This window comes from Xenopus laevis, chromosome 9_10S (assembly GCF_017654675.1).
Source record: "Xenopus laevis strain J_2021 chromosome 9_10S, Xenopus_laevis_v10.1, whole genome shotgun sequence".
In the NCBI taxonomy this organism is placed as follows: Eukaryota; Metazoa; Chordata; class Amphibia; order Anura; family Pipidae; genus Xenopus; species Xenopus laevis.
In genome coordinates, this window is record NC_054388.1 from 105,313,074 (window position 1) to 105,327,406 (window position 14,333).

At 41.8% G+C, this 14,333-nt stretch overlaps 1 protein-coding gene across 2 annotated transcripts; it reads left to right on the plus strand.

The window, feature by feature from the left end:
• The first annotated feature begins 325 nt into the window (after positions 1–325).
• On the plus strand, positions 326–11,880 carry haghl.S (hydroxyacylglutathione hydrolase like S homeolog). 2 transcript variants are annotated; one of them, XM_018237646.2, is made up of 9 exons: positions 326–538; positions 2,465–2,595; positions 3,864–3,928; positions 4,397–4,514; positions 5,809–5,917; positions 8,784–8,887; positions 9,047–9,148; positions 9,512–9,591; positions 11,380–11,880. In XM_018237646.2, the coding sequence occupies exons 2-9, from the start codon at positions 2,491–2,493 to the stop codon at positions 11,561–11,563; spliced, it is 867 nt and encodes a 288-aa protein (XP_018093135.1). In that variant the 5' UTR covers positions 326–538; positions 2,465–2,490; the 3' UTR covers positions 11,564–11,880.
• Positions 11,881–14,333: the final 2,453 nt, after the last annotated feature.

Consider the following 14,333-nt stretch of genomic DNA (forward strand, 5'->3'; position numbering starts at 1 on the left):
CGCTTGGGGCCTCGTCCCGCCATACATTATAAGGGCAAATGCCAGTAACTGTCAAAACTGATGGAACTAACGCGTGACACAAATATAATAAAAATGACACAGAAAGATGAAACAAAATAAAAAATTAGGAACTTGACTTTTTTTGTTACACTTTTGCTGCTCGCCTCACGTCGGACAGTGGAAATCATTAGAATAGTAAAGGAGTCTTTATTCAAAGACAGAAGTTCGCTTGATCAATAAACAACAGCAAGCAGGTTTTGCCCCTAACAAACATGGACGCCGCAGCAAATGCGAGTGACAGCAGCGTGTGAAACGCAGATCGAAAGTGTGCGTTCCAAAGAAGGCGGAGTTATGTAATGAAGCCAAACTGCACGGAGTGAATTTAGCCCGCTCCTACTGTGCATGGACCAGGTTGCTGCTGGCTGCTACCGACTTATTGCCGCAGTTCTGGGTACTTAGATCAGAGCGTTTACAGCCTTTAATTCCTTCGAAGCACGTGATAGCGGGGCCTGGTCACGTGAACGCATTGTAACTTCAGGTAATTAAAATAGCGGACACAGACTGTGGCTCCTTTGAAGGGGTTGTTGCCCTTTAAATTATGTTTTAGTATGATGTAGAGAGGGATATTCTGAGACAATTTGCAATTGGTTTTCATTTATTATTTATGTTTTTTTGAGTTATTTAGCTTTTTATTCAGCAGCTCTCCAGTGGTTGCTAGGGTCCAAATTCCCCTAGCAACCATGCATTCGTCTGAATAAGAGACTGGAATATGAATAGGAGAGGCCTGAATAGAAAGTTGAGTAATAAAAAGTAACAAAAACAATATATATTTGTAGCCTTACAGAGCATTCGTTTTTAGATGGGGTCGGTGACCCCCATTTGAAAACCAGAAAGAGTCTGGAATCTGGAAAGAGTTAGATAGAAGGAGGGATATAATTAAAAAGCCCAATTGAAAAGTTGCCTAGAACTGACCATTCTATAACATACTAAAAGTTATCTTTAAGGTGAGCCATCCCCTTTTTAACTTTGATTATGTCATAGATTGTCCTATTCCTAGCAACTGTGCAATTGCTCTTTATTATATTTTTTATATATTTTTTAAAAGATTTGTCTTCCTCTTTGTACATCTTTCCAGCTTTCAAATGGGGGAGGGGGTCACCGACCCCAGCAGCCATAACATCAGAGGCGTAACTACAAAGGAAGCCGACCCTACAGTTGCAGGAGGTATAGGGGGCCCTAATTCATCATCATTTCAATAAATATTGGTAAAACAGGTCAACCGCTAGACTTTTTGGGGGCCGGAAAAATCATTAATTCTTTATAGTTTTGGAATGATTTGCCTTCTTCTTCTTCGAGGTCTCTGAGGAAGTGCGTAGACATGAAACGCGTCAGACCTCGGACGCTTTTACATACGTCTAATGTTCCAATAAAGCTTATACCTTTTTAACTATAACTCTTGACTTCCTGCGGTCTGTTTGTGGGATCCGGATTGCGCTGTCGCAAAAAGATTGACTGCTGTAGCTGCCGTGATTTTAAGGCGACGGACTCGGGGCGGCTGCACCCGGGTCAAAACATTGAGTTTTATCTTTTGTGAGTCGTTGAACTACACTATTGAAGCGGAGGCTGATTTATCTCTTAAGGGCAGGGCTCGGGGCTTGGTGCACCAGAGCCAATAGAAGTAATTGGTGAGCTGTTAACTAGCCTATCGTTACCAAAGGGTGTTATCAGACTTTTTCATACAGAAAAACATTCCCCGCTTAAAAGCACTGATAGCGCTGATGTTATTGTTTATTGTTATTTGCCTTCTTCTTCTGACTCTTTCCAAACTTTCAAATTGGGGTCACTGACCCCATCTAAAAATAATTCTCTGAAAGGCTACATATTATTCCTACTTTTTATTACTCATCTTTCTATTTAGTCCTTCTCCTATTCATATTCCAGTCTTATTCAAATCAATGTATGGTTGCTAGGGGGAATTGGACCCTAGCAACCAGATGGCTAAAACTGCAAACTGGAGAGCTGCTGAATAAAAAGCTAAATAACTCAAAAACCACAAATAATGAAAAATGAAAACCAATTGCAAATTGTCTTAGTTTATCACTCTCTACATCATATTAAAAGTTAATTTAAAGGGGAACAACCCTCTAAACCAGGGGTCCCCAACCTTTTTTTTTACCTGTGAGCCACATTCAAAAATATTTGGTGAGCAACTCAAGCATTAAAAAGTCCCTTGGGGTGCCAAATAAGGGTTGTGATTGGCTATTTGGTAGCCCCTATGTGAACTGACAGCCTACAGGAGGCTCTACTTGGCATTATGCTTTGTTTTTATGCAATTTGAGGCCACTGGGAGCAACATCCAAGGGGTTGGAGAGCAACATGTTACTCACAAGCTACTGGTTGGGGATCACTGCTCTAAAATTTTGTTTAAAAAAAAAAAAACCCGAAACACTTGTTTCTTCCTTAGAGATCGTATGCACAGTCTAATGGACCATGAAGGTTAAAGTCATATCAGTGCTGGATGATAACTACATGTACCTGGTGATAGAGGAGCACACGAGAGATGCCATTGCAGTGGATGCTTCTGTGGCTAAAAAGGTAAAATCCCATTACCCCTAAACTGGAATGCTCCAAAATACACAGCGTGTGCTCTGGGCTGAGCTTAGGGACCCACTCACTATATACAGTGTATATACATAATATAACATTCACAATACAAGGCTGATTCGTTATTCATTCAGTGTTACATGACATGGCAGAATTGAAATCAGTGCAGTCTGCATCCGAGTTGATTCATATTCATCCCTGCAGCACCAGCTCCTATGACAGATATAAAATCACTTAGTGCTGATTTACCATAATCCCCTAAACTAAGTTTCTCATCACATGTGCAGTGCCACTGACACTAAGTACTGGATATATATGATTTATTAAAGGGGTTGTTGAATCAACTTTTAGTATGATGAAGAGACTGATATTCTGAGACAATTTGCAATCAGTTTTCATTATTTATTATTTGTGGTTTTTGAGTTATTTAGCTTTTTATTCAGCAGCTCTCCAGTTTGCAATTTCAGTAGTCTAATTGCTAGGGTCCAAATTCCCCTAGCAACCATGCACTGATTTAAATAAGAGACTGGAATATGAATAGGAGAGGCCTGAATAGAAAGATGAGGAATAAAAAGTAACTATAAATTTGTCGCCTTACAGAGCATTTGGTTTTTTTAGATGGGGTCAGTGACCCCAATTTGAAAGTTTGGAAAGAGTCAGAAGAAGAAGGCAAATCATTCCAAAACTATAAAAAATAAATAATGAAGACCAATTGAAAAGTTGCTTAGAATTGGACATTCTATTACATATTAAAAGTCAACTTAAAGGGGTTGTTCACCTTTAAATTAACTTTTAGTATGATGTAGAGATTGTATGATTGGTTTTCATTTTTTATTATTTAAGGTTTTTGAGTTTAGCTTTTTATTCAGCAGCTCTCCAGTCTGAAATTTCAGTAGTTTGGTTGCTAGGGTCCAAATTCCCCTAGCAACCATGCATTGATTTGAATAAGAGACTGGAATACAAATAGGAGAGGCCTGAATAGTAAGATGAGTAATAAAAAGTAGAAATAACAATACATTTGTAGCCTTACAGAGCATTTGTTTTTAGATGGGGTCAAGTGACCCCGTCATTTCGAAGCTGGAAAGAGTCAGAAGAAGAAGGCAAATAATAAAATAAAATGATAAAATATGAATAATGAAGGCCAATTGAAAAGTTGCTTAGAATTACCCATTTTATAACATACTAAAAGTCAAGTTAAAGGTGAAACAGCCCTTTACTGGGGAGAGTCTTATACACCAATGTCTTTTATTCCCCTCCAGTTAATAGAGATTGTCAGAAAAGAAGGAGCCCACCTGAAAGCCGTTCTGACTACCCATCACCACCTGTGAGTTATAGAATATAATAATAATAATAATATGTTGTTGTTGTTTCTCAGTGATCTATATTGCAGGCTGATACCATGTGACCAGGAGTGCAGTCACACAGGTTGTAGTTCCTTCCCCAGCAGGCGGGGGAGCCGTTATCTCTGAATCAGTGATGTGTGGGCCGGCCCGATACACACGGAACCTGCAGGTTTACCCACGGCTTGGTCGGGTTCGGGCTGATCTCGCACCCCCATTTGCGGGTGGTGGGCAGGTCCGGGTCGAGCCCTTCTTCCTGCTCTCCCCGCCCACCACTTTGCACTGCCGGCTTCCTGTTTTATAGCCCGCCCCTTTTGTGATGTCATTGGCGGGTTGGATCTATAAAAGGAACCTGGAAGTCAGGCTCAGGCGGTTATCAGGCGGGTGTGGGGTAAAACATCAGATCACTACTCTGAATGTCTGAACTTGTCAGACGTGTTTCCTTTCTGAAGGGATCATTCCCGAGGAAACCCGGATCTGCTCCAGCGATTCCCCGAGCTGCAGGTGTACGGGGCCGACGACAGGATTGGAGGGCTGACACACAGGCTCGTCCATAACCAAGAACTGAAGGTAAGGAGGGGGCGGTGCTTCTTTCTATTGGTCATAAATTACTTATCTTGACATTAAAGGGAATGTCAACCCACAAAAACAACAACATTTTATTGCCTAATAAAAGAAAAGCAAAATTCTAAGCAACTTTGCAAAATACACTGATTAGACATTTTCTATGGCTGTTATTTGTATATGTATTTACTATTGAAAGCAGTGTCTGTCTCTTTCTGTTCTCTGCCCCAGAGGCTCAGACTGTTGATACAATGTAAGACAAAGCGGCTGATTAACAGACATTGTTTAAGTAACAACCAGGAGTTACACACATAGTAACATAGTAAGTCAGGTTAAATAAAGGCACACGTCCATCAAGTTCAACCTTAATGGAGACATTTTGTGCAAAAAATAAGAATGTACCAGTGCATTATACTCATTTACATATAGAATTGTGCAACATTAAGCCCCTGATCCCTGCTGCCCATTGGCCAGTACTGGATTGCCCATGTGCATTCTTTACAGGCCAAACATTTATACGGGTACGGGACCTGTTATCCAGAATGCTCGGAACCTGGGGTTGTCCAGATAACAGATCTTTCTGTAATTAGGATCTTCATACCTTAAGTCTAATAGAAAATCATGTAAACATTAAATAAACCCAACAGGCTGGTTCTGCTTCCAATAAGGATTAATTATATCTTAAGATGGCCATAGACACATTCGAATCATCGTACGATCGGACTTCCCCATCTCCCGACCTGCCACTAACTATTCAGATCAAATAAAGTAGTAAAAGAACAGATCAGCCGATGTTCTGCCCCTGACAGCAATCGTATGAAAGTTATGTCCGACCAAAGCTGGTGACAGTCTCCCACTGAAAATCGTACGATCGGCAATACACGCAGAGATATTATCAGCAGCCGACAGAAATCTTTTAACCTGTCCAATTGAACCAAACGGCCAATCTCCGCCGGACGAAAAATGTCAGGATTCTCCTCACACTGTCCGAAAATCGTACGAATCCTCGATTCTTACAATCTGATCTTTGCGTCTATGGCCAGCTTTAGTTGGGATCAAGTACAAGCTACTGTTTTATTATTACACAGAAAAATTCTTTTTAATAAATATGGATAAAATGGAGCCTATGGGAGACGGCCTTTCTGTAATTCAGAGCTTTCTGGATAATGGGTTTCCGGATAACGGATCCCATACCTGTATTGAGTTGCCCCATTCATGTCACTGACTGTATGTTAAAGTCCCGCCGTTAACCTGTTAGTGATAACAGATGCCATTTTTGGTTCCTTGTTTTTCCCTACAGTTTGGGGGTATTAACGTGAGATGCCTCTTCACCCCTTGTCATACGTCGGGGCACATGTGCTTCTTCATATGGGAAGACGGCTGCCCTGATGCCCCAGCGCTGTTCTCAGGTGACTTATTGGAGCAGCTGGTGGGACAGACACACAGTGAGGATTTTGCTGCAAAAAATGGCTACTCGCATGTTTCTGTGCAATGGATCTGGGTGCAGCGAAGGGAAAGGCTTTATTCTTAGACTTTGTCCTAAGTTTTTTCTTTTCAGTTCCTATAGTTAGTATATTTTAGTATGTTATAGAATGGCTAATTATAAGCAACTTTTCAATTGGTCTTCATTTTTTCTTTAATTATTTCCCTTCTTCTGACTTTTCAGCTTTGAAATGGGGGGTCACTGACCCCCATCTAAAAACAAATGCTCTCTAAGGCTACACATGTATTGATATTGCTACTTTTTATTACTCATCTTTCTATTCAGGCCCTTTCATTCATAGTCCAGCCTCTTTTTTCGAATCAGAGCATGGTTGCTAGGGTCATTTAGACCCTAGCAACCGCACTGCAGAAATTGCAAAGTGGGGAGCTGAATAAAAAGCTAAATAACTAGGGACGCACCGAATCCATTATTTTGGATTCGGCCGAACCCCCTAATCCTTCGTTAAAGATTCAGATGAATACTTAACCGATTCCTAATTTGGATATGCAAATTAGGGGTGGGAAGGGGAAAACTTTTTTACTTCCTTGTTTTGTGACAAAAAGTCACGTGATTTCCTTCCCGCCCCTAATTTGCATATGCTGATTCAGTTCGACTGGTCAGAAAGATTCGCCTGAATCCGAATCCTGCTGAAAAAGGCCGAAATCCTGGCTGAATCCCGAACCGAACCCAATAAATAAGTCAAAAACCACAAATAATAAAAAATGAAGACCAATTGCAAATTGTCTCAGAATATCACTCTCTACATCACACTAAAAGTTCATTTAAATGTGAACAACTGATCCAAAGAAAACAGACATCTCAGAGAGAAGGGTTTACGAGAATATTCAGTAGAGCACAATTTCAGTCGGCAGCTGCAAAAGCAATCTGTTACAGATTGGAGCAAGTTTGGAGCAAGAAGTGCTGCAAACTTTGGCTTTTCACACATAGAAACTGTTTGTGTTTTTTTGAAAACATTTTTTTAAAGCCAAACATTTTTTTCAGCAGCCCCCCTCCCCCATTAACAATGTTACAGACCTAAAAGCAGCACTGCTGTATTAGTCTTTTATCCATTGTTCCAGGAATAAGTAGCACATCTAGTGACCATCTAGGAGAGCAAATAGGCTTTATCCCCAAATCTGTCCCTAACTGACCATCAGGCTGGGTCCTCCCATCAGAAGATTTTAGTATCTAAAATGTTAACAACAATTAAAAGTGCTATAAAATATGTACATATTGAGTTAGAGACCTGCAGTTGTTCAGTTAGCTACAGAATATCCCCAAAATGGCCGGGTCTCTGGTAGAGAGATCTCCAGGGAGGTGGTCGGCAGGTACTTTGCCTGGGTATCAAGTTCAGCTGCAGGTCTAGTCCTCCCTCACTGATCTAGCAATTTTATTCTTTAATCTGATTGATAGAGTGATGTCACTTCCAGGTGAGCGGATTCCCAGGTGGGTGGTGATTCTTTGAAGTGTGGGTTGAGTAGTGGGTCTGTTTTGGGGAGCGTAGGGGGAGTAGCAGGTCTGTTTAGGGGGGTAGCGGGTCTATTTAGGGTGGTTTAGGGATGTAGTGGGTTTGTTTAGGGGTTGTAGAGGGGGTAGTGGGTCTGTTTAGGGGGGTGTAGAGGGTCTGTGTAGGGGGTAGTAGGTAGGGAGGGATGCCCTGAATCCACAATTTTGGATTTGGCTGAACCCCCGAATCCTTCTCGAAAGATTCCGAACCGAATCAGAATCCTAATTTGCACATACAAATTAGGGGTGAGAAGTGGAAAACATTTTTTACTTCCTTGGATTTCCCTGCCAGACGCAAATTAGGGTTCGGATTCGGTTCGGCCCAGGCAGAAGGATTCGGCCGAATCCTAATCCTGCTGAAAAAGGCCAAATCCTGGACATATCCCGAACTGAATCCTGGATTCGGTGCATCCCTAATAGTAGGTCTGTTTAGGGAAGTGTAGGGGGGTAGTGGGTCTGTTTAGAGGGGCGTAGGTCTGTTTAGGGGGAGTAGCAGGTCTGTTTAAGGGGTGTAGGGAGTAGTAGGTCTGTTTAGGGCGGTAGCGGGTCTATTTAGGGTGGTTTAGGGATGTAGTGCGTTTGTTTAGGGGTTGTAGTAGGTGTTTAGGGGATGTAGGGAGTAGTGGGTCTGTTTAGAGGGTAGTAGGTCTGTTTAGGGGTGTGTAGGGGGAGTAGTGGGTCTGTTTAGGGGGGTGTAGGAGGGAGTAGCGGGTCTGTTTAGGGGGTGTAGGGGCAGTAGCGGGTCTGTTTAGGGGGTGTAGGGGCAGTAGCGGGTCTGTTTAGGGGGGTGTAGGGGGAGTAGCGGATCTGTTTAGGGGGGTGTAGGGGGAGTAGCGGGTCTGTTTAGGGGGGTGTAGGGGAGTAGCGGGTCTGTTTAGGGGGGTTAGGGGGAAGTAGCGGGTCTGTTTAGGGGGTGTAGGGGGAGTAGCGGGTCTGTTTAGGGGGGTGTAGGGGGTAGCTGCTGCGGGTCAGATGACAGGTTAGCAGATCCTGGTTGCGCATGGGTGTGCCCAACTGGACCTGTGCAGTAGGTGTGTGAGTTGGCAGAAATAATAACATTGTTGGACTTGGGTGTCCTAGGGAACCAGACATCCAGGGGCCACTCTAGAAACCATTAAAGATTAATGTAGTCGGTGGTACGGGTATGACAAGGCTCTGTGCTAGAGATAAGGGAGCTGGTGGCAGTTGAACAAGGAAATTGGAGGGCAGTCCAGCCTTACATTATGGGCTTTGCCCTTGTGCTACAGAAGACTTGCAGGTATTACAGTGAACTTCTCATTACACAGGGGACACACTGTTCGTTGGAGGCTGTGGGATGTTTTATGAAGGGACGGCAGAGCAGATGTACAAGAACCTGTTGGAGACACTTGGATCCCTCCCCAAAGACACCGTACGTCAACCTCAGACCATACGCGAGGAGCTGCCCTCCTGAGTATTGATATTAATCCAGATAATGGAGCAGGAGCCTCTTCTTCTCCAGGCAGAGCAGAGGAATGTCATTAGAAAGCCCTTCCCCATTAAACCTCCTTTTTTACCTTTGTTGTTGTAGAAAGTATTTTGCGGCCATGAATATACCGTGAGGAACCTGAAGTTTGCGCTTAAGGTGGAGCCAAGTAATGAGAAGGTGAAGGAGAAGCTGGCGTGGGCCAAGGTAAGGCAACTTATTCTCATATTGATGCTCTCAGGGTTCACTGCTTTACTTCTCCTTAACATTAATACTGGACTATGTCATGAATTCGGCCCTGGAGTAGTAACCCATAGCAACCAATCAGCAGAGAGATTTAAAAGCAAATACCTTATTGGTTGCTATGGGTTACTGCCCCCGGGGCCAACCTAGTGCCTTTTTATAACATATGGAGATACAAGTTTGAAAGCAATCTTCCCCAGCGATACTTGTCTGCTTTGTCAGTTGTCTGTGAATGAAGGCGCCTCGTTTTTATCTGAATTAGATAGTAAGCTCAAGTGGTTACGTGTATAACACAGCAGAATATGAGTGGTCACCTTTTCCCTACAGGCTCGAGATGAAGATGATATTCCTACTGTCCCTTCCAGCCTGGAGGAGGAGTTTCTTTACAACCCCTTCATGAGAGTGAGGTAAGTAATTTCAAGTCATATACTGTATACACTAGGGGCAGCTTTAAACAAGAAGCTCCGATTTCTGCTCCAGCGCAGACACATGCAAAACCCTGTGTCTTTATATGGTCACAGAACCCCTCAGTGATGTCTAATATCCTTATCATTTACAGTAGGGGGTACATTATCCCTTATAATATATGAGTGATACTCAGAGTTCCCTGTATAACTCAGCCTGTAGCCTTGTGCCTTTATATGGTCACAGAACAACCCCTCAGTGACTTCTAATATCCTTATCATTTACAGTAGGGGGTACATTTCCCTTATAATACATGAGTGATACTCAGAGTTCCCTGTATAACTCAGCCTGCAGCCTTGTGCCTTTATATGGTCACAGAACAACCCCTCAGTGACTTCTAATATCCTTATCATTTACAGTAGGGGGTACATTATCCCTTATAATACATGAGTGATACTCAGAGTTCCCTGTATAACTCAGCCTGCAGCCTTGTGCCTTTATATGGTCACAGAACCCCTCAGTGACTTCTAATATCCTTATCATTTACAGTAGGGGGTACATTATCCCTTGTAATACATGAGTGATACTCAGAGTTCCCTGTATAACTCAGCCTGCAGCCTTGTGCCTTTATATGGTCACAGAACAACCCCTCAGTGACTTCTAATATCCTTATCATTTACAGTAGGGGGTACATTATCCCTTATAATACATGAGTGATACACAGAGTTCCCTGTATAACTCAGCCTGCAGCCTTGTGTCTTTATATGGTCACAGAACAACCCCTCAGTGACTTCTAATATCCTTATCATTTACAGTAGGGGGTACATTATCCCTTATAATACACAAGTGATACTCAGAGTTCCCTGTATAACTCAGCCTGCAGCCTTGTGCCTTTATATGGTCACAGAACAACCCCTCAGTGACTTCTAATATCCTTATAATTTACAGTAGGGGGTACATTATCCCTTATAATACATGAGTGATACTCAGAGTTCCCTGTATAACTCAGCCTGCAGCCTTGTGCCTTTATATGGTCACAGAACCCCTCAGTGACTTCTAATATCCTTATCATTTACAGTAGGGGGTACATTATCCCTTGTAATACATGAGTGATACTCAGAGTTCCCTGTATAACTCAGCCTGCAGCCTTGTGCCTTTATATGGTCACAGAACAACCCCTCAGTGACTTCTAATATCCTTATCATTTACAGTAGGGGTACATTATCCCTTATAATACATGAGTGATACTCAGAGTTCCCTGTATAACTCAGCCTGCAGCCTTGTCTTTATATGGTCACAGAACAACCCCTCAGGGACTTCTAATATCCTTATCATTTACAGTAGGGGGTACATTATCCCTTATAATACATGAGTGATACTCAGAGTTCCCTGTATAACTCAGCCTGCAGCCTTGTGCCTTTATATGGTCACAGAACAACCCCTCAGGGACTTCTAATATCCTTATCATTTACAGTAGGGGGTACATTATCCCTTATAATACATGAGTGATACTCAGAGTTCCCTGTATAACTCAGCCTGCAGCCTTGTGTCTTTATATGGTCACAGAACAACCCCTCAGTGACTTCTAATATCCTTATCATTTACAGTAGGGGGTACATTATCCCTTATAATACATGAGTGATACTCAGAGTTCCCTGTATAACTCAGCCTGCAGCCTTGTGCCTTTATATGGTCACAGAACCCTACTAATATCCTTATACAGTAGGGATAGTATAATACGTGTGATTTAACATCCATTTATTTCCTATATCTGCTGATGTGAAATCCAGGGAGGAGGCTGTAATGAAATTCACAGGAAAAACCAACCCGGTGGAAGTGATGCGAGTTTTGAGGAAGGAAAAGGATGAATTTAAGAAGCCGAAGGATCGATTTCCAATTCCCGCCGTCCTTGCTTTCCAGATGGGACTTCTCAGTCAGTCCTCCTCAGATGAAAACTCCCCACCAAGAACTTAAAATCCCTTCCTTGTAACTTTATAGAGTAGGAGGGGACTTTGCTTAAGATGGGTCAGGCTCAGACTCAGTCATCAATGGTTCCTATTCAGCTTTCCATATAGAGTCATTTCATTGGTTACATTTGGAATTCAGCCACTGAAATGCTTCACCTAAAGCCGTCGCTGAGAGACAGATCTGCACTTTATCACTCCCGGCCTCTCACGCCATAGCAACTCCCTGCAATCTTCAAGAGCCGAGAGATCTTCCCCTCTTTTTAAAAGGGGTTGTTCACCTTCCTATAGTTCACCAGAAATAAAGATTTTTTTTTTTTCCATTTACTTTCTTTAATTTCTTTTTGTGATAATTTTTCTAATATTGAAGTGTAAAGTTTCATTTTTCACCTCCTAAAGCAGCTCTGGGAGGGAGGGTCGCCGACCCTGAAAACTCTAAATTGATACATGGGGAGGAACCTTTATCAAAGGTCGAATTCTTGGGAATTTTTAAAAATTCCCCTAAATGCGACTAATCGAAATTTATTTAAAAAAAATAAAATTTTAAACCCGGATGAATGTATTCCACCCGAAAACTCAATCAAATTCGATGTCAGGAAGGCTGCAAACAACTCAGAATTCATCCCTGGACCTCTCCCATTGACTTCAACAGCAATTCGGCAGGTTTTAGGTGGCGAATAGTCGAATTGGAGTTCTTACAGACAGAGTATGATAAATCTGGAAAATCTAATTAGATTTTTTTTTTTTTTTTAAAAAAAATCGAATTTTAATAACTCCCTTTTTGACCATAAAAAAATTAGAAAATTCGAATTTTCAATTCGACCCTTGATAAATCTGTTCCTTAGTTGATACATTTTTCTTTGTCCCTGCTGAGCAGAATCTCTAAATTTCATTACAGGCAGCTGTTAGAATTGATACAATAGTTGCTAATACTCCAGAGATGCTGCTGAGAAATGGATCAACTAATTGTAACAGTTTAGAGTCTGCACCTGAATTACTGAGCTGTCAGATTTAAACACTCAGACAGGGATATTATACTTAGATTTTTTTAGATACTTAGATTTTGGAAAAACTGTAAAAAAATAAATAAATAAAAAAAAAAATGGAAAGTAACTGAAAAAAAAGTCTACTGCTTGTGAATGATCTGAAAACAATTAAACTAAAATAGTATTTGGAACGTGAACAACCCCTTTAAGAATCATTTTCATCACTTTGCACTTTAAACTGCTCAGAACTGTCAGGCTTAGGCCAAAAATAAAATACTCTTAATTTTTTATTGGTCGTGTCCTTTGTGTTTCTGGGGCCAAGAAACGCATCCAAGGGGAAGTAAAGTGTAAAATAGAATAAGGCTAGAAATGCTGTATTTTGTATACTAAACATGAACTTACTGCACCACAAGCCTAATCAAACAAATGATTTATGCTTTCAAAGTTGGCCACAGGGGGTCACCATCTTGTAATTTAAGGTGGCCATACATGGGCCGATAAAAGCTGCCAACAGATGGCAGCTTATTGGCCCATGTATGGGGGCCCCCCTGAGGGGCTTCCCCGATCGAGATCTGGCTGAAAGTCGACCAGATCTCCATCGGATGGGACTATAAATCCCGTCAAATCGCGGCCGCATCTGTTCGTTGATGTGGTCCCGCGATCCGACCGCCCATTCCCATTCGTTAGGATCTGATCGTTGGGCCCTAGGACCCACAATCGGATCAGCCCGATATTGTCAAGGTGGGCATATCAGGGAGAGATTCGCTCATTTAGCGACATCGCCAAACGAGCGAATCTCCCTGTGTATGGCCAGCTTTAGTTATACATCTTTGCAAGACCAAGACTGTGCACATGCTCAGTGTGGTTTGAGCTGCTTAGGGATCGTCTTAAATTATTAAAACAGCACAAGTCAAATAATATCTGCCAGAAGCCGATACAACAAGACTGATTAATAATCAGAATATACAGACTGCACTGGGTCCTGTGTTGTCATGTAATCTAATGTGGATTTTATAGTTTCTGTATTGTTTAATACAAACTTTCTCCAACTCTGCAGAACCAGTGGCTGCAGCAAAATAATCCTCCAAATAGAATCCCAGTTTATCTGTTTAAATCTGGCTCCATGATCTTTGTCCCTGCAGCTGGAGTTGGAAACAGTAAAGGGGATGTAAGAGTAAATAAGTTTTATTAAGATTAATGATATCCAGAAAAAAAGTGTTATTGAGAAATATTGGATGAACGTGGATTTCTCTTGGACTCATTCTTCTAGTTTCTTTTTGCAAATAATGTAAATATTGTAATAATTTTCTATTATTCTTATATGTCCAGACTTTGGTTTTGTTTTGTAAACTTTTTTAAAACAGCCTTAACATGAGCATTGGCTGCTTCTATGACATGATAGAGCTCACTGAGTCTGGGGCTTTGAACTCCAGTCAAAGCAATGGTACATTCCATGGAGCCATTCTAACCAAATGCAAGTCAATGTCTCCTTTTCAGTCACCCTTCTCTGGGATAACCCTGAATCCATCTTGGGTTTTGTTACTTAATTCCTCTTTGACCACCAGGGAACCTAACAACCTAGCCCACAGCATGATACAGATAGTGCCAAATGGTATATGGTCCCAGACAGATGGGAAGTTCTAGGCTGAGTTCCACTAGTTCTTGGGGAGATCTGCGGTACTGTGGTAGGCCAATCTGACCATGTAAGGAGAAGTAAAGTGTAAAATACAATAAGGCTAGAAATGCTGTATTTTAAATACTAAACATAAACATAAACTTACTGCACCACAAGCC

Excerpts from the sequence above, each read along its gene's own strand:
- haghl.S (XM_018237646.2), top strand. The coding sequence starts at position 2,491 with ATGAAGGTTAAAGTCATATCAGTGCTGGATGATAACTACATGTACCTG. Across the intron at positions 4,515-5,808 it reads TCCATAACCAAGAACTGAAG|TTTGGGGGTATTAACGTGAG; the intron begins GTAAGGAGGGGG and ends TTTTCCCTACAG. Across the intron at positions 9,592-11,379 it reads AACCCCTTCATGAGAGTGAG|GGAGGAGGCTGTAATGAAAT; the intron begins GTAAGTAATTTC and ends TGTGAAATCCAG.